The sequence below is a fragment of the Caloenas nicobarica genome, chromosome 15 (assembly GCF_036013445.1).
Source record: "Caloenas nicobarica isolate bCalNic1 chromosome 15, bCalNic1.hap1, whole genome shotgun sequence".
Lineage (NCBI taxonomy): Eukaryota > Metazoa > Chordata > Aves > Columbiformes > Columbidae > Caloenas > Caloenas nicobarica.
In genome coordinates, this window is record NC_088259.1 from 11,566,713 (window position 1) to 11,586,801 (window position 20,089).

Sequence of the window (20,089 nt, forward strand, 5' to 3'; positions counted from 1 at the left end):
AAGAAATAAAGTTAAGAGCCATGGATTTCAGAGGCTGGCAGGTAATCCTCCATGTATTCAGTTAAAAAAAGATCAGTAACCTACCACAGGATTCCTCCCTGGACTGAATGGCTTTGTATCGAGCCAGACTGCAGAATAACCTGGCTCTTTTCCAGAGCGGGGCACAACTGTGATCGAATGAGCCTAAAGCTATTTAGAAACATCAAGAATGGGGTTGGGGGGGGAGTAAATGAAAAAACTTCTGCATTGTATCAACATACAGTACTATACACAGCACCAAATATCAAACCATTAAAGCATTGTCTTGTTACCAGTAGTGCACTGCTTCATATCCAGCATGAAATGAACACTGTTCACATACAGACGCTGCTTTGTGCTAAGGGGTAACCAACATATTACAATTAATCAAAACTGCCTGTACATCCAGTTCAAAAGATAGATATACGATTGAAATGAATCTGATACAGGATCGTATTCTTTTATTGCTGGTAATTTCCATATTGTCCCTATAAAAAAAGAGAAATAAAAGCGTTGGAGAATAATATACCAGAGGTTTACAAACAGTGAGTTAGACAATTTCTTTTGCTCTATGAATTTTGAAAGACCCACTGAAGTGTCACCAATATGCCTGCATCAAATGATCAGATAGCTTTCTCTGCGAAGCTAACAGCTAAATCTGCTTTTCCTAGTAGAGATTTAGACAATTTACCTGCTCATAGCCGTAAGGCCTCTGTTGCTGAGCGGATGGGCCTGACTGAGAAGCTCTGTAACTTCCATATTGCTGCCCCTGTCCCTGTTGGTAGCTGGAATACTGTGAGGAGGCTCCTTGTGCAGGACCTGAGAAGACACCAGAATCTGTTAGTAAAGCTGGATTTGCTAGGGGGAGTTCTGATGGTTAACACAGTGTAAAACATGATGGTAACAAAGTACACCCTGCAAGTGTCAACTGTAAGTAAATTTGCCCAGACCTCCCCTCTAGCTTTATGCTCCAAAGAGTTAATACCAATAATGATCTAGTTGCAGCAATGTAAACTTCAGTTCAAGTTTCAAACTTTGCTCGTAAAATATGATATACTTTTAAGTGATTTGCCTCTCTGAAATTTGTATTGGCACAGCTCAGTTATTACCTATATGCAGCTACCTGGCCTTTATTTTAGTAACAATTGCACATTTAACTTCCTATTTATCCACTGTAAGCCCTGCTGACCAGGCAGAACCCAAGAAATCTCTTGCATGTAGAGATACTTTAGGAAAAAAACCATGGAAATCAGACACACAACTGCACAGGGATATTGATTTCCTGTTATTTGGGACTGTATATTCTGTGTATAGATGGCTATGTGCACTTTTTTTCCTGAATTTTCATGAAGAATAACCTTTAAAAAGAGGAGGCCAGATTTTAACATCGTAAACTGAATTGGGGTTTAATTTAACAGAATATGTCTGGTTTGAGTAGTCTGAACTATCTACTAGTACCACAGTCAGATGTCAATAAATTTCATGAGATTTTACATTTCTAAAATGGCTTTGCTGTTTATATCAACATCAATTTATTAAGTTTGGTCAACATGGCCAGTTCAAAGTCAAGTACCATCACATTTGGGAGATGCACCAGCAATCCCTTGCCTTGAAGCTGGTCTTTAGATTATTCCAATCTCTCCGGCCTCTGTTTTTGTACTAAATAACACTAAATAAATGTTCTAATTCTCCCAAAGACTGAGGATACATACAAGCTACCTCAAAGGTAAAAGGCAAAAGTGAACTTTCTATCTTTCATGAGAGAGGGATTCAGGACGCTAACATGACAGTATGGAATGCAGTACTGTACTAATGTATGTTACTGCCCACAATCCCTTTTCAAGCTATGCTCTTTAGCTAGTTTTGGTACGTAGATGTCCAAGGTTAATCCAGAAAATTGTTTACAGCACAGTTTAGCTTAGGAATGGAGGCGTCGGGATGAAGAATTGCAAACAGTTGACTGGTCAGCGATGGTCTTCTTACCGTATCCTTGCTGTTGTCCCGGGTAACTTTGTTGATTTGGGTATTGCTGCTGGGAATATGTTTGCTGTTGTGCAGCTCCCTGTTGGTATCCCGCCTGCTGCTGGCTGTACTGAGAATTTCCTAACGAGGGAAGAATTGAAACAATTTGGTTATAGATGAGGCAGGTATTTCACTGTACATGTGAATCGTAAGGAAAACAACGGCGTAAAGAGCCTTGGTCTGGAACTCATAGACAAGCAGTCTGTTCAGAAACAGATGATTGCATTTTGCCAATCAGGATGTTTATGTCTTCAGTGATTTTTAGGGTTTTTTTGAACAGGAGAGAGCTGTTTATTTACACACATCGCTAAACAAACAAACAAGAAACCTGTTCCCCAAAGGATATTTTTTAATCCCAGAAGAGTTTCTGAAGAAAAAGAGTCACAAAGATATCACTGACATGATGCTATGGATCCTGTCTGATAGAGTCTCTCTATAAAAACTGCTATCCATAGCTAATCTCTGCTTCCTGGACACTCACTCCTTAAGTAATAGCTAAGTAGCATTTAGTGATGCAGAGATTTCAAGTCACATTTTACATTTTCATAAGCATTTCACTAGTGTTTTAGGGGGTTAGAGAGCTTTGCTTTACAAAGATTGCCAACGTATTTTCCTACCTCCTTCATAATAGTGCTGTGTAGAGTCGTCAAACGACCTGTCATAGCTCTGTTCAGTGTAGGATGACTGCTGATAGGCATAATCACCATGTCCTGCAAGGAATTGCAAAGATTCGTCAGATATGTCATTGATATAACTATAGATGTATTGTTGAATGATATATTATGAAGCTGCTTACGTACAAAGATGAGGCAAAAATGAAACATAGACCACTTAGGAGGTCAAATACATGGCAAGAGAAGTCACACCTATGGATAAATCTCTTGCATTTACAATCTAAACTTGGCTTTGTGCTCTTTTTGAAGCAGTTTGGGTTGCGGGATGCACTGATGTGAATGTTTGTATACCAGGCTCCCATGCCCTGGGATTAGAATTTTCTAGCATTTCAATTGGAAATGAACCGTAAGGGCTTCGCCATGTCCTTGGATGTGGCGGTCATGCTGGTCTACAGCAGCATTCCAGTGACGACAGCTCAGAGGAATTACCATCGGGATAATATTGCTGATTCATGGGCTCTGACGAGCCCTGGCTGTGACTGTACTGTTCACTGTAATATTCCTCCTGCCCCATGTACTGCTGCGAGGAACCTGCAGGCAAAGACAAGAGAGAGCAAACTGAGCCCGCGGACTCCTAACGGATGGGTTTTTCTTATATAAATATATTTATTTTATTTATTTATTTTTTAAGAAAACGGTGTTTACATCTGGATAAGTAAACAAACTGTGTACATTGAGAGAAGTTTCAAAGATGTTTTGCTCACTAGAAAAAAGGAAATACATTTGTATTCTCAGGAAAAGCTGGCTGAAATTGAAATTACGCAAGTCAGTAATGTGTCCTAAAACCACTCACTTCTGTGGCAATACTGAAAGTAATGGCTACATTTCATCTGCTGATCTGAGTTATTAGAAAGCTCGGGAACATATTTCATGCTCTAGAATACAGTCAGAATTCAATATATTTTAATTAATATATTAATCTGTTTCTTAGCAAAATCCGGTTTGTGTTAAAATCAGTCTAGCAGCTTTATTACCTCTTAAGAACTTTTTCCAGAGAGGTCTTAGAGCATGGTAGTTATCCTCTGGTGTTTTCCTTTCCTTGGCCTAATTTTTCATACTAATTGCTGGAAAAATATATCTTCTCTGCAGAAATGTGTTCCTTGGTAACTGTACCATGATATGGCGGATCCAATACCATTTGAAAGAACTGAAAAGATTCCCCGAGGCTTGAGTGAGCTGTATATCAAATTGTTCATCTTTTCTTTAGAGATATATGATCATTTTTAGATAGACTTATTTTTCTAAACACCTGAAATAATTAAATAGATAAATCTTGAAAAATAGATTAAAGTTCATCTGATTGTCGTGATCCTTCCACCATTCAAGATTTCCTCTGTTCCCGGATGGGAATTCCCTGTTCATTAGGGTGACTTGGAAATTCTGTTGACTTACTTACCCCCGCAGGACGGACTGAATATCATCAATGCAATGATAATTCTACCAGTAAGTAGCCCAAGCCGTTACCTTGCTGTGAAGCTCTGTACGGGCCCATGGGCCGCTGGCCCATCATGCTGTTGCCCTGGTTGCTCTGGCTCATCATGGCGATGGAGGACTGGCCCTGGTAGTGCTGGCTGCCCCCCTGCGCAGAGTTGTAATGTGACGTTGCTGCTTGCTGGTGCATCATGGACACTACGATGTACAGGGAAAAGACTGGTTTCTAAAAGGCTGTGACAGTTCTCACCCTAGTTTCTTTGGAAGCAAGTTAGAACCTTCAACTAACATGCATCCTGATAATTCTGTGGGTTTTCCACAGCGGGGGATGTTTTGCTACTACACGTATTTAACTCTTCTGCACTGTAACCCATAAAGGATGTTACTACACAGTCAGGTCTTGCCCTTTGCATCAGTCAGACATGTAAAAATACATCTAGCCTTGATTATTCTTAGTTTATTTAAAATAATGTAATCACTATTACAGCAGGATTAAAGAAAGAAATAAGAACTGATGCTTGTTCGTCTCCACCTCCTGACTAATTCATTGCTGCATTTCTTTTCTAATCAACTCTTCTACTTCCATCTGATTATATACCTGATGATTACACAGTTTAAATAAATTCACATTCTAAGATTTATTCGATCCCTGAGTTTCATATTGTCAGAAAGAACTCTTAAGTATTGGACATCTCATTCCATACTCAGCAGCAAACATTTTTATAAATTAAGAGATAGTAATTCTGAGTTGTCTGCTAGTCTCTCTATGCCCTGCAAGCAGTGTGAAGTACCCATAACATAACAAAAATGGGGTAGTAATGTACAAACGGTAAGTGGGTAGTACTCTTTGGCGGGTTCTTTCAGCTCAGATAAAAGTGCTTCTCATATCCCTCCCACAGCTGTGGGATCTGCTCTCCAGGGCTATCAGAGCTGCTGCGTTTTTAGTCAAGAGTCTTTTCCCCAGCTCACTGCAAACCACAGCGAGTCAGTGTAAGTTAAAGCCAGTCTGAAACTGTTCTGACTTGCACCGCTGCCCGACACCTTGAAATTCAGAGATGTCTTAAAGCTGTCTTTTCCTCTTGGATGTTTGTGGCTGTCTACAGCAAATATTTACAGAACAAATTCATGTGTGGTGAACTTCCGAGGTCACTGAAAAGTCAAGTTGGCCCAGAAGGAGGAAGAGGGAGTTTACCTGGGTTAGACTGCATGTTGATGTTTGTTCGAGAGACGTAATTGCCTATTGACCCCTGGCCTTGCATTGGCACGTTCTGAGACGCAGGCACCGTGTGGCTGTAACCAGGCCCAGTCCCGTGGCTGCTCACAGTCATGCTCAGAGAGGTTGTGGGCATCGTGTTCTGGCCTGACTGCTGCATAGACACGTGATTAGGACCTAGAAAAATTAAAGAGAGCAACAAGAAAATCTGGCCTATTATTGGCGACGTGCAGTGAGCATTAACACCCTGGCTGCTTCAAGGCTGAGGGAGCTGGGTCTCTTTAGTTTGGAGAAGAGGAGACTGAGGGGTGACCTCATTAATGTTTATAAATATATAAAGGGTGAGTGTCACCAGGATGGAGCCAGGCTCTTCTCGGTGACAACTAATGATAAGACAAGGGGTAATGGGTTCAAACTGGAACACAGGAGGTTCCACTTAAATTTGAGAAGAAACTTCTTCTCAGTGAGGGTGCCAGAGCCTGGCCCAGGCTGCCCAGGGAGGTTGTGGAGTCTCCTTCTCTGCAGACATTCCAACCCGCCTGGACACCTTCTGTGTAACCTCATCTGGGTGTTCCTGCTCCGGTGGGGGATTGCACTGGATGATCTTCTGAGGTCCCTTCCAACCCCTGACATTCTGTGAATCTGTGATTCTGTGATTCTGTGACTCGAGTCTCCAGGACTGCCAGTCTGGTTCTTTCCACCAGCACTGAATTACACTAAAAAAACTGGGGTGGGGCAGGAGGCACAAATAAATAAAAACAGCAACAGTGACACTGAAAATGTAGATTCTTAGCAACACAAACCAATGTTTTGACTGACTTATTATAAGACTTATACTAGGTAATAAACCTTTCAAAAAGAAGGCCCAGATAAATGTAATAAGTTCATTTTACAAGCTATAACTGTTTAAAGTAGGTACCTCATCCATTAGTTTAAAAGGTACTATCAGCTTGACCACAAATAGATATTTTAAAATGTCAGAAGTGATTTCATGACTTGCATCTGCTTGAGTCCCCCTGCCAAGGTCTGTGATTTTACAATCAGATATTTCTATTTGGAGAAACCGTTTTCTCTTTCTGTCACTCTGGGAAAGACCCACAGAAGCAAGAACTGACTAAATAACTATGAACTACAGAATAAATAAACAGATCGTTCATACTATAAAATGCACAGAGTTTAAAAAAAATTCTCTTTCAATTAGTTTCTTTTTAGTTGCACAAACAAAAGAAATAAATAGACTGCCTTATTCATATGAATGCCTGTGCAAACTCTTTGGCTACGTAGCACAATCTCTGCAAGCTTCTGTAGAAGACAAAGACTGAGGCAACACCAAATTATTTTTAAGACGACATGAATCCTAGAAGGTCTTTGCAATCTAAAGGCTTAGTTGCGCTGTTAGTCACGCAAGCAATTCCACTTTGCCCTGGCCAACCCCACCACCTTCAAGAGAAACATAACACAATATATAATTTCTCTTACTAAAAACGTGGATGCATCTTTACTTGATGATTTTCATTACGCATTTCTAAAAAAAAATTGTTTTGATTTCCCCTATAGAAATCCTAAGCAGCCCGGAGCCCTCGCAGAAGCCAACATCATTACTGACTGTAGCCATTTCGTGACGATTTCCGCATGTGCCTGAAATCCCCATGTGCCTGAAAGGTGAGTTAGGAAAGGTCTTTTACAGCTCAGTAAGTATATTCTGCATTAATGATTTTGTTGCCGAGCAACAGCGAAGCAGCACAAAGGGGCCGGCAGCTCACCATTGCTGATCTGGCTCTGCATGAGGGAGGACGGAGGAAGGCCCGTCCCGATGGCATCGCTGAGATTGCTCTGGGAATGGAGAGACTGGTTGGACGTGCTCTGAGTCATTCCTCCCGGGCCCAAGTTCATGTTTTGTGTCGGTGGCTGCAAACAAGGAGGAGAAGCGAATTTTTGGTTAGGTTTTAATTAGAAAAATAATAACCCCCAAATTAGCCTGACTATGAGTAAAAACTGCCTCAACTAAGTATGTGCTTTCTGCACATTTTGGGCTTGCTTGCATAAACCTTTAATTTGACTGTGTGTGAATGACATTCAGCATGATACAGAAAAGCTGGCAGGCAGCACCGTGAAGATCTGTGCCCATTCTTCCTTACTTGTATGAATTTCATTTTGTGCGGGTTAGAACATAACTGCTGAGGGGGTTTGCATTAGCAAAGACAGTGCAGAAGTGTGTTGACAAATTGACCTTTGTCAGGCATAAAGCTACGCTGTGTTTTGTGTTATGTGTGATACCTCCAAAATCCACCCATTTAGCAAGAATAACACAATGTTTAAAGACAAACCAGTGCCAAAATGCTGAATTAGATTTTTGATATACAATAGTGGAATGTTTTTCCTGAGTAAAGAATACAGTAAGAATAGGTAAAGAATAATGAATCTGGAACAAATGGAGCCTGTTCAGATCTGTGCCCCTGCACCATTTATAGTATATAGACCTTGAGGTAAAGACACATAGATTAACACAAATGTCTCAAAGAATACGTTTTAAACACAGTAAAAGTAGCTTTTGATTTGTTTAGTGGTCTACTGGACCACTTCAAGACTTTAGCTGGAAAAACACTAAAAAATGTTTTATTGAGAGTGATCAGGAACAGAATTAAAGAACATTTCCTTCTGGCATAGTAAAAATACCTGATGGTAGCACTGGTACTTACAGCAGGAAGCAAGGACTGCATATTCTGGTTAGAATCTGCTATTGTTGCCAGATAAACCAGGTTTCTGTGCAAGATTTGTTGGTATCTACAGAATAAGGAGTAAAGCTTATTTAGAAAGGGTTAACAAGACAGAAAATTCCAAACCTTTCTCTTTTTTTTTTTTGCTATTTAGAAATGACGAGTTAAATTAAATTAGCCCACTTTTCATCTGTCATAATAAATATATCTGTGCTGTCAAACTTTTCATCAAGGATCAGTGCGTTCAACACCCCTTTTACCAATGGGTAAACTTGGGGGAAGAGAGAGGTAAAACACACTCTCCTCTGAAAGCACTTGGAGTCATCTGTGAAGCTGGGACCTCTGGTTTTGGGTACCGACACCCGCTCAGCTGCTCTAACAATTACCCACTTTTTCTTCCTCTGTTTAACAAGGATCCTGGTAGTAATGAAATTCCAGAACTCCAAAAACCAAGACCTGTTTGCCCTGCCAGCAAGCTGAGAACAAAAGGTTTTTTTCAAGAGTGCTCCAGCTGGAGTGTTGACCCAAGCAAGCACCACCAGAACCAATTACGCTTCTTTGCAGCTCTCGGAGAACTGGAAAAGCTCCTCATGAAGAACAGGAGGGCATCCAAAAGAAAACTGACAGCTGTGCCACCAAGCAAAGTGAAGAGTCACACTTTGGGAAATGGAAAAAATAAGGAGAAAATAATAATTTCTTATTTAGCTTGAGTTTTCTTCTGATAAGGGGGAAAATGGCTGGGAAGTGGGAAAAGTGGCAAAAAAAATGAAGCCAGAATGGTGACATGACTTCTTTAGCAACAGTATCTTTTTTAGACATTTCTTCTGAAAGTACAGCTTTCTGGGCTTGGTCCCATAACTTTACCTTTCATGGGGCAGACCGGCTATTCTTCTTGACTGAGATTTAACCCCTAAAGTTTATAGAAGTATGTTGCTTTCAAGATTAGGAATAGTAAGCAGTGACACAAACTGGTGTGTCCACATGCACATCGTTTTAGCCATAGATAACCACAGGGCTGGTCCTTAACATTTCATTACCTCCTGATGAAAATGTGTTACTTATTTTGTACCTGATTCCACTTGTATTTAATGAATCTGCACAGAGCAAGTGGTCCAATAACCATAACTGTTTATAATTATTTTAATAAATGATCTGCTAAAATATTGTAAATATTAAATACTCAAATTTAATAATAATTTAATAGAAATTTAGTAATTATTTTAATTCAATAACATTTATTAATAATTATTAATATTAATTATTACATTAAAAATAATTTAACAGAAAAAAACCCTCTGTTCCAAGAATCATATACGTTTCTCAATACAAGTGAATCTAAAAAAAATAGTCTAACTGTTTTCTCAGTGATGAGTGAACAGAACTGTTCATAGTACTGTTCTTAAGTACACCAAAAATTTCTGACATATCCCAAACCTCATCATACTCACTGAGTACATTCTGCAGTTTTCCCCTTGCTCTGATAATCCATAATACATTGTATTAGGTGGTGATTTTCATCTAGCATCTGCATAAAAGAAATATGATCAAAACATGTTACGATGAGAATCGTATCAAAGTCCTCTGTTCTTGTGATACTCCACACTCACCCTCGCACTGTCTTGTGCAGTTTTGTTGCCTTGGGATATTACAAAGTACCTACAAGTGACTTTATCGGGCCACAAGATTGTGCTTTTCGAATCATCATTTATGAACAGTTATCTTTAAAGGAGTTAGTTGAAATATTCAACTCAGAAGAATTAACGGACTTACCTTTTTTGCTCCTTAAATGGCAAATAGATTTTTGTGCTGAAGAAGGAAAACACTTTCACTAAGAAATACCTCTGCCTCATTCTAAAATATCATCCAGCCCTTTCCAAAACTTCAGACTTTACAAACGCGCCTACTTTCAAATAAGAAATATACTTTCAAGCAATTTAAACCTACTGGTTTTCCTGCATAAGACTTGTGTGTGCAGACTACTGAACTTGATGAAGTAGAAAATTTGCATTACTGGATCTACTGAAAGCACATTTAAGAGAATTATGTCCCAATATGTTCTTTGGGGTAGTTCAGTTCTAATACAGGAAGGGCTTAAAATGAAAACAGAGTAATTATATATCAGTTAATTTATGTGTCTTAGTGGCTGCTAGCTTAGCTTCATTCAGTACATTTTAGTGACTGACTTGTGCCAAGAAAATCCGGGCTGGTGGACAACTGAGCCACTGACCTTTAATTAACTGATACTACAATGACAGGCTTAAAATATCTTTGATTTGTTTTAAAAGTTCAAATACAATAGTTTGTCTCCTTCCCTCAGCTTTCTTGTGAACGCAGCAAATTTTCTGCAGGTGAATGAGTGGAAAAATAACAGTATTTACAAATTTAGATTTGCGTCAAGCAAAATCTCGCTACATAATACAACTTGTAGATACCACTACTATTAAGAGCTTACAAGACTGGGCCTTTGAACCATTGTGTCATTATGACAGAAGAACTCTTGAGGAAAGAATAACATTTTTTCATGAGTTAAATGTGAATTAATCTGTGTAGGTTTGTGTTCTGCTCAGAACAAATTCTTGACCCATTCGGATGCAAAGGGCTCAACGATGGGAAGACAAGCAGAAAAGTCTTTCTGCTGCGCTTGCGACCGCGGTGGTCACTCCCTCAGGGAGCTCAGCTCGTCCGGCTTCTTGCTCGTCATTTCCAAGTTGGTCTTTACTTTTCCGCACGCCCGCCTGGGCTCTCGTGGCAACCTGGGTGCCATGTGTCATTTTAAGGGAAAATACTGCTGCCCGCGGTACAGTGCAGCTCTTTGTTTCATGCCCTGTCCTCATTGTACAGAATTTTCACCTCTATCAGTGGAAATTCTGTATATACAATTAGCAAAGAATATAAACCCATCCTTTTCAGTTTCCACAGCAGGTATCACTGACAGTATTTTCACTTTCAGTTAAGATGTGTATTCAACAGCAAGAGGCCAAGCAATATGACAGATAATATTCATCAGAAAAGGGCTATGCTTCTAGAATTAGCTGGAAAACATTTTACTTACTGAAAAAGGCATCAGGAACAGCTCTTTTCCTAACTTACTAGAGAAAAAGAACCAAGTTCTGATCTCCACTGCATCTCCACTGAAGTTTACTGCCCTGCAAATGCTATTTGATGAACAATTTTGAAGCATCACAAAGCTCTAACTTCTTACGGGAAATCCATTTCAGGAACAGTTGGTACTGGGATAATAACAGCTTTGAAAGACTATCAAAATTGAATTAATAAATAAAAATAAGCTGCTTATATATTATGAATGCAAGTAAGAGTAATCTTGTTTTTCTGTCACGCTGGTGTGTGTTGGAGAAAGCTCACTGTAATGAGGATTTTTGAGTTCCCAGCACCTGCTCCTTCACTCATGGCCCCGTTTCTGTCCTTGACGATGAAACATCCCATTAAAGGCACCCGCGAGTCTCTTCCTCAGCACCACCGCTTGTCCGACAGAAAATCTCGGCCAACAGCCCAGCACTGATGAACAGTCCTGAGGTAACACACCAGCAAATGTACCCGGGATGGGAAATGTTTTGACACATTGTTTGTAAAGAAATAACATTTTGAAGCTTCCACAAAGTTTATGAATATGCAAAAAGGGGTTGAAAATCAAACTGGAGATACTTTGGCTGCCCTTTGCCTGTGGATACTCTCGTGGTTTTAAGTACAAACTATCTGAATTGGGAAATTCTGTCCTAACCCCAACCAATCTGGAGGTTAAAGAAAAACTTATCCACTGAGTCTGAAATATTTTAGTATTTAAAATCACTGGGTTCACAATACCACACGTGCTGCAAGAGCTACACAAAATGGGACGAGTTTCCCCGTAGCCTCCTGAGATCCAAGTCACCTCTTCGGTCTCTCCTGTGGCACTTTGTTCTGCCTTAACCTCTGTTCTGTCACAGTCTTCCACTGAGGGATTTTTTTTCCCTAGAAGTCACAAATTGGCATCAGATGATGGTTTGGCTGGAAAACCCAGTGATGACCAGTTCATTGTTGTACTACCAGTGACATTTCTCCACCGGTCACCATTTCTGAGTGGACCACACACCTCAGTGCCACCGCACCACGACGCAGCTCTGCAGCGCGGAGCATGCGAGAAATATGGTACAAGTACAAAGGAGAATTAGCGGGAAAAGGAAAAACGTGCATGTTCTTTATTGACATTTCCAGCCCCTTCCTTCCTGACCGTTTCCTTCTGCAGGAGGAAGGGGTGTTGGGATGTGTGCACAGTCCTGCTGCCAACCCTGCGAAACAGGAAACGACAACTTCCCAACTAGGACCCCTCTGCTTTGGCCTCCTCAGAAGACCCCTCTGAGGGCTTCTCTCCAGAGAAAATCTTATAAAGCCTTTGTTGGTCGTCAAGCATCAAGAAACATACCACAAATCATAATAATAGTATATGAAAAATACCAGTGATCGGTGCTCCCTCTGTCTTCTGCGAGATTAAAATTCTGCATCCAAATACAAAAGAAATCCTTTGCAAATTCGGTATTTTAATTAATTTTTGAGGTTGGATTTTTCGGGGGCCAGAAGCTAACATGCCATCATAAATTAATCATATATTTGCAAATTTTATTGCAATTTCCCAAGGTATTATTGGCAGCCTTTTTCCCCTTGGCAAGCAGTAGGACGTGCCATCCCAATTTTATTCCCTAAGTCCTTCTCCGGCTCTCCCTTTGCAGTGCTCTGAACACCTTTGCTTTGTTCCACCTCCTCCTCCTCCTCCTCCTCCTTCCCCCACCTCTCTCTCCAGCTGTCCATCTCTGCAGCCCTCGCAAATTCAGGAGTTCTCCTCATCGCCCTAGAAATAAACCTCCTGCCTCAGCCACAGGAGCGTGGACGGAATAAATGTCTAAAATTGTCTGTAGAAAAGCATGCTTTTTTACCTTCTGGATAGTTTGCTGGGTGACCTCCCCTTTGCCTCTTGGGCGAGCAGAAGCAAAGGCAACCGACATGGTGGGGTTTTTTTTAATGTGTCTATAATATATTGGTTCCAGGCTCTAATAATATTGTTATTATCTGGCTGCTATTGCCGTGCACAGATTCTCCGCAGTGCACGGGGAGGGGAGCCGGCGCAGATGGTACGATCTGCGCCCCGCAATGAGCCATGGGCACCGCACCGCCGGCCGGCATGCACCGCCCTCGCCCCGCCGCCCGAACCGCCGGCTCGGGGCGGGAAGGCGGCGGCGGGGATTCGGGAAAGGGGGCGGGAAGCGGCCGCCGCCGCCGCCCCCGCGGCCGCCTCCTCCCCGCCGGCCGCACATGGTGCGTCCCTGCAGCCGGGGCTTCCTGTCGCAGCCGAGCGCCGGCTCCCTGCCGGCGCTGCGCCAACTGCGTAAGGCGGCCGGCGCGTACGCCAAGCGCGCCAGCGCGGGGAAAAGGGGGGAGCCGCCGGCCGGCCTACGCTGGATGCGTAACGCGGCGCTCCGTACGCCAAGAGCGCAGGCGGGGCCCCGCCCCTCCGCGGGGTGCAGCGTACGCAGTTGGCGCAGGGGGCGCCGTCGGCATGGCGGGCGGCTCCGGAAGCGGGGGGCGGGGGATGAGTGTGCTGTTTTGAGGGAGGCGGCTGGATCCGGCCCGCGGGGACGCACGGGCGGCAGCCATGAGCTACGACCGGGCCATCACCGTCTTCTCCCCGGACGGGCACCTCTTCCAGGTGGAGTACGCGCAGGAGGCGGTGAAGAAGGGCTCCACGGCGGTGAGTGAAGCCGGGGCGGCGCTGGCCGCTGAGGGGAGGCCCGGGCCGGGGCCTGGCCGGCGGTTCTGTCACCGGCCCCGGGGCTGCCCCGAGGCCGGGCGGGCGCTGGGCCCGGAGCCGCGCCAACAGCCACCGCTTTCCTCACAGGGGTGGCTGTAAAGCTCCCGCTCTGCTTCAGGCCGCTCCTGTGGCTTTTTGGGGGGAACGTCGGGGGTTTTTGTGCATTGAGCGTGAGGCCCGGGACAGGTGCGGTCCCGGCGCTGCCGTTCGGCCCCCGGCAAAGCCGACCCGGGAGCTTCTGCCTCACTCCCTGCGTGCGCCGGGAGCGGCAGCGGCTCCGGTTTCTTCTCCTGCGAGATGCAGATTCCCGGTGGGTTGGGCAACGTGTCAGCAAAGGCATGTGGGAGCGACTTTCTGGCTCTTAGTTTCCAGATGTCCCAAGCTTTTGCTCAATTAAGTTTTTGGTTTGGTTTGGTTTTGGGGTTTTTGTTGGTTTGGTTTGGTTTGTTTGTTTTTTTGGGGGTGTTTTTTTGTTTGTTTGTTTTTTGGGGGTTGGTTTGGGGGGGGGGTTGGTGGTTTTTTTGGTTTTTTTTTGTTTTTTGGGGGGGTTTTTTTGGGGGTTTGTGTGGTGGTTTTTTTTGGTGTTTTTTTTTTGTTTGTTTGTTTGGTTGGTTTTTTTAATTTCATTTGAGAGGGAAAAGATGTGTTAATATTTATTCCCAAACAACAAAATTCCTGGAAGAAAATGTACTGCCTTTGAGATGGGAATAAATGTAACAAGAGTTACTGCAGAATATACTCTTCACTTTTTTTTTTTCCAGAAATGAAAAATACTGTAAAAGTAGAGCTAACGTCTAATATAATATACTTCTGTCTTGCCTCTTGTTGAGTGGTAGGTTGTGTTTAGTGTTTTTTGAAACATCTGTAACGCATCTGTAACAGCAGGGCCACCTCGTGGGAAAAAATTATTCCCAGCACCCTGTGAGATGCAGTGGGAATGAGTGTAAAAGCTCAACTCTTTTTTTTTTTTTTTTTTTTCTCCCTGGTGTTGGAAAAGCTGTATTCAAAGTCTGAATTGGGACGTCAAGGTGCGGACAGGCTGCTTGTAGGTTTTACTTGGTCTGATCTTCAGTGTTTTGGGTTCTGACTTGAGCGATAGCACTGGACTAGTTGTAGTTTTATTGTTCATCCTGCTTCTGTGGCTGCGGAAAGGCCAATGTGGAGTCGAGAGAGTTGGGGAAAACACCGCTGGTCAGAAGAGTGGGAATATCTCCTTGGGGAGCCACATGGATATTAATTGGTATAAGCCGATTATGAAACCGCACCCTGGAAACTAATGTGTTTTTTTGTTACATCAGTTCTTTCTCCAGGTTGTGGCAATAGGCACTGAAATATTGACTTTAAGCAGAAATAATGTTTACAAAGTGGGGGTCTTGTGTTCATTGTTTTTTCCTGCTCATTTCCGTAAAGTCTGCAAAGACTAAGTATTTTGAGCCTAGCTTAACTTTTTTTCTTCTTCTTCTTCTTTTAATGTGTTGAAGGTTGGAGTAAGAGGGAAGGATATTGTTGTTCTTGGTGTGGAAAAGAAGTCTGTGGCAAAACTTCAGGATGAAAGAACCGTACGGAAGATCTGTGCTCTGGATGACAACGTCTGCATGGCCTTTGCAGGTACGTGGTCCCTTTGGGGCTTTGGCAGTTACCACAGCACCTTTGGGTACGTTAACGGATTCTGAGAACATACAACACGTAGCATAACTGGCTGAGGACTGTGGGGAAGGAGTATATTTCCACGGTTGCTTATTCTTTTAAAAATAAGAGTAGCCTGCTGTAAGGGTAAATATATAGAGCGAGCCAATGATCCAATGATAGGAAATATGTGTTAAAGCTGCTAAGGTCCTCTACGTTTATTGTGAGGATGAAGACTGAGAACTGATGTGTCGTTGGTACAGATACAGGTATATCCCATTTAAATATACATATATTTAAATGTATATGTATGCATTTGTTTTAGATATTTTATATATTAAAAATTAAATAGTTAAAATGTTATATATACAATACCTATTATTAACACGTACCACCGGAGCTGTAAGAGACATTTGTCAGTTCTGGGGATCTTCTCCTACATGCATCAAATCAAAAAAGCTAAATTTTGCAGTCTTGCATAAAACAAAGAAAAATCACCTCTGTTCTACTTCAGAAGGCGCTTCCTGAATGAACAGCTCTGGATCTGAAGCATAAATATTCCAGTTCCACATTCTTCCTGTTCCAAACGCCTTAATTTCCATTGCTCAAAGCTTAAACATGAGGCAGTTAAAGACAACGTAAATGGGGATAAAATCTGTTTCAGAGGTTTCTCTTCAAGTAGTTTAGAATCTTTGTGCCAGCGTCACTAGTGCTTTAAGGGCAGATCTGATTTAACCTGCGCACACCCCGGGGTTTTTAGCATCAGGAGTGACGGGCGCATCTCCTTCTGCTGCCTGGTTTCCTCAGCTGAGGGTTGTGATACACACAGGGGTTCACAAGCTTGGAGACAAGTTGTCTAGCAGAAACAAGGGTGTAAATTGAAAATGGCACCATTAGCTAAAAAGTAAAATAAGAAATTTATTTTAAATTTTTTTTCAAAGGATCATACTCATTTTTGTCAACTAACATCATGCTGCTGTAGCCTCGTTGATTGGACAAGATCTGCTGTGCAGATAAAGCTGGTTTATAATTAGGGTGACTACATAAGAAATAAATCCAATGTGTGTGAGAATTGAGATTGATAATTTGCTGTCAGATGTAGTGCTGTCTGTCAGTAATATTTCCATTACCTGGTTCAGAATTACGTTATCTAACTTAAACATGAAAGCTGTAAACTAAATCCTCTGCTTATTTTGGTACATTAGGTTCTTTCTGTTGCCTCCCAAATGCCATTCTCGCCCAGCAAACCTCAGGAAAAGCGATCTCTCATTTGCTTTTTTCATCGCTGTTGTCACTGATCTTGTGAGCCTTTTGGGGCAAGAACAGGTGTTTTATTTTTGCGTATGGTATGAAGCGTGAATCTGAGAACACCCTGTCGTTTCAGGGCTGACAGCTGATGCCAGAATAGTTATAAACAGAGCCCGTGTGGAGTGTCAGAGCCACAGGCTGACCGTGGAGGATCCTGTCACCGTGGAGTACATCACACGCTACATTGCGAGTCTGAAACAGGTACATTGGACCACACAGAGATGCTTAAAAATATGTCCTGACCAACAGTGCTTCAGATTAAATATGGAAAACATCTGTCCAGGCCGCATTCTACTTGGCTGGTTGGTAAAAATCAGCACAACAAAACATTGCGGGTGTTTATTTGGAATAGGGATGGAGCAATAGAAAAGGAGGGTTGATTACTGCTTGGGTTTTTTTCCCAAGATTAAGAAATAGTGCTGGTGAGGACTGCGTAACTCTGCGGGTGATATCATCAGGAACACACTGCTAATCTCCAGCTCTCGCTCACTCTCATAACAACAGTGCCCGGTTGTTGTCAGAACCTCTTCACAGCTCCTGTTTGTTTTTCCTCCCACTGAGCCATTGCAGGGAGGGGCAAGAGGGGAGCAAATCCCTGCAGGACTTAATGTATTTTACATTTGATATTCATGAATTTAAAATGAATTAACAGTTTCAAAATATGTCCAACTGCATTCTGTGATAAAATTATTCATTTGCCAGGGTATTAAACTGATTTTCAGCAACTAGTGGGGATTAGAAAAAGCCTAATTTACTCACGCACAACCATGTATTAGTGTAGTGATGATGATAATAGTGTAATTCCTGTAATCATCTGCCAGAGCAGAGCGCCACTTTCCAAAGTTTCGCTTTGTCTCTTTACCACGATCTCACATTTGTGTCTTTCATTCTGGCACATTCCTGGTTTCTCTTAAACTGTTATAAACCATGAATCTCGCCCAGATGAATCTCTCTTCTCTCTGCTCAGAGGTACACGCAGAGCAATGGCCGCAGACCTTTTGGTATCTCTGCTCTTATTGTGGGATTTGACTTCGATGGGACCCCCCGGCTGTACCAGACCGACCCCTCTGGCACGTACCACGCTTGGAAGGTGAGTTGATTCTGTCTCTTGCGGAGAAGTAATGAAATATTTGGGGGGGGCTGGTGTAGAAAGGAGATCTAACTGGCCAGATGGTGCTGGTTTGCAGCTGCAAAAATCCCTCATGATCAAATTTACTGAGCAGCAGTCTGCAGTCCAGCTTTCCTTGGGAAATCTTGCCCTGTTTTCCAAAAACCCACCTGTGCCTGGCAGCTGTCTTGTGTGACATGTGGGCAGTAACATGTTCAGTCTTCTGAAAAATACACGGTGATCACAAAACAGCTTTAGACTTTATAATTGAACAACTTGTATTTCTTGCTTATTCTGTAAATGAAGTCTTTTCTAAACTTCCACTCATCATCTTTTTCCCCTCGATGTTTCCAGGCTAATGCCATTGGCAGAGGAGCCAAATCTGTGCGTGAGTTTCTGGAGAAAAACTACACTGATGAAGCCATTGAAACAGACGATCTCACTATCAAGCTTGTCATCAAGGCTCTTCTGGAGGTGAGTCTGTTTCAAATCCCTTGTGAGGCTTTTCACTGTCCGGATTAGCTTCTGAAATGTGAGCGTGTGCGCTTTCTTGTGACACGCACAAGGATTTTCTATAAAAGGATCTGTGAAAACCGTTTGTTGTGGGCAATACGTGGGGGATTAAATTCAAGGGTCAGAACAGAGGGTGTATTATACACCCTGTATTTCAGGTAACAGTTTCTGTAGCTTACACAGAAGAATTTCCTCACAGCTGTCTGGGGAGGAAAACAGATTTTAGGTCTGGGCATTAAATGCACCAAAGGTGGGGTAAACCGTGTGCAGGATGTTTTGCTCCTTTATTGAAGACCCAGAAAACAGCCCAAACGAGGGGTTGTTCTCCAGTGCTGAGCTCACTGTTGCCTGCAGCAAAACCCTTATTGAGTCCCACAGCTACTGCAGTGAGAGCTTAGAGCTCACAAGCAAAATACTCCCGATCTGTGTCTACTTTCCTTCTAAGACCACCTGAAAGGGGGTTCTTAGAATTAATTAATGGACACACTCCTAATATTAAATCTGACTCTTGTTAAGGTGGTGCAGTCTGGTGGGAAGAACATTGAGCTGGCGGTTATGAGGCGAGAGCAGCCGCTGAAGGTAAAGTCTTAGTTTTGTCTTTTCCCTTTGCAGCCAGTTTCTCTGATACTGTTGTTGATGATTTTTATGAGCTTCCAGCCCTTAATCTCACGTTCTGCCCTGGCAAATGCTTTTGTTTATTAGTAGTGGCCAAGGAATGTTGTTGTGTCTGGATAAATACCAGTTAACTCTCCCTGTCAGAACTGGAGATGCTTAAGTAAAAGCCTCTGAGTTGCATTATTATCCTGAGGGTTGCCTCTGTTTCTGTTGTAGATCCTAAACCCTGAAGAAATTGAGAAATATGTTGCTGAAATTGAAAAAGAAAAGGAAGAAAATGAAAAGAAAAAGCAGAAGAAAACATCATGATGAATGAAATTCAACTGCTTAGCTGCTGCTTTTTAATTCAAGTGATGGGTTGTTCTGTATAGATGTGTAGGCATTCCACTCATACTGTGCCCTCCTGAGACCTACAATAAACCTACTGATTTTTTTTATTTTAAAGTCTGTCTGTTCCTTGCATGTAGTTACCTGGGATTATGTGGTTGGATGCAAAACAGCAGTTGTGACCCATTAAAGGACAAAGACTTTGCTTTTTTTTTTTTCCTCCTGGACACTTAAGTTTGTTTAATGATTCTTGTCCATGCTGAGTTGTCAGTTTTTGCTGTTTGTGCTGTAGAGCTTTGTGTTGCCTTTTCCCACTTCAGAGCCACCTCAGTCCTCTCCTGAGCTCTTACCCACCAGGCTTCAGCACCCACCTGCAATAGTAATAAAGGGACAACTATTACAAGTTCCCTATTTCTGTCCACCAAGGGAGTGGAACTGGAACAGCCCCAGGACCTCCCCACACCACAAGGAAGCTGTTTACAGCTCAATGCTGCCAAGCCAAGTGTGGGCAGAGCATCCCACAGGAATCAAGGCCAGGAGAGCTGCAGCTGCTTCCTCCTGCTCAGACAGGCATTAGACCACAGCAGGGAGAGAAAGTGAATGCCTGGAATTGGCATTTCATTGATCAGCCCTTGGACTGGGATTTTGATGGCCCGAGTCACCAGTGTCATTCCCTTGTTTTAAAGCCCTGTCTAAATACTCTGTAACCCCTCCCAG

At 42.6% G+C, this 20,089-nt stretch overlaps 2 protein-coding genes across 2 annotated transcripts; one reads left to right on the top strand and one right to left on the bottom strand.

Moving 5' to 3' along the window:
* Positions 1-371: 371 nt before the first annotated feature.
* SS18L1 (SS18L1 subunit of BAF chromatin remodeling complex) lies at positions 372-13,079 on the bottom strand. The gene is made up of 11 exons (XM_065645725.1): positions 13,004-13,079; positions 9,524-9,600; positions 8,058-8,142; positions 7,122-7,266; positions 5,338-5,535; positions 4,179-4,343; positions 3,144-3,245; positions 2,658-2,750; positions 2,002-2,121; positions 710-837; positions 372-506 (listed from the first exon to the last, which is right to left on the bottom strand). The coding sequence occupies exons 1-11, from the start codon at positions 13,070-13,072 to the stop codon at positions 480-482; spliced, it is 1,209 nt and encodes a 402-aa protein (XP_065501797.1). The 5' UTR covers positions 13,073-13,079; the 3' UTR covers positions 372-479.
* A 549-nt stretch (positions 13,080-13,628) lies between these two features.
* Positions 13,629-19,489, top strand: PSMA7 (proteasome 20S subunit alpha 7). The gene is made up of 7 exons (XM_065645654.1): positions 13,629-13,815; positions 15,357-15,483; positions 16,886-17,010; positions 17,777-17,899; positions 18,272-18,391; positions 18,947-19,009; positions 19,262-19,489. Exons 1-7 carry the CDS (start codon positions 13,720-13,722, stop codon positions 19,352-19,354), a joined length of 747 nt encoding a protein of 248 aa, XP_065501726.1. The 5' UTR covers positions 13,629-13,719; the 3' UTR covers positions 19,355-19,489.
* Positions 19,490-20,089: the final 600 nt, after the last annotated feature.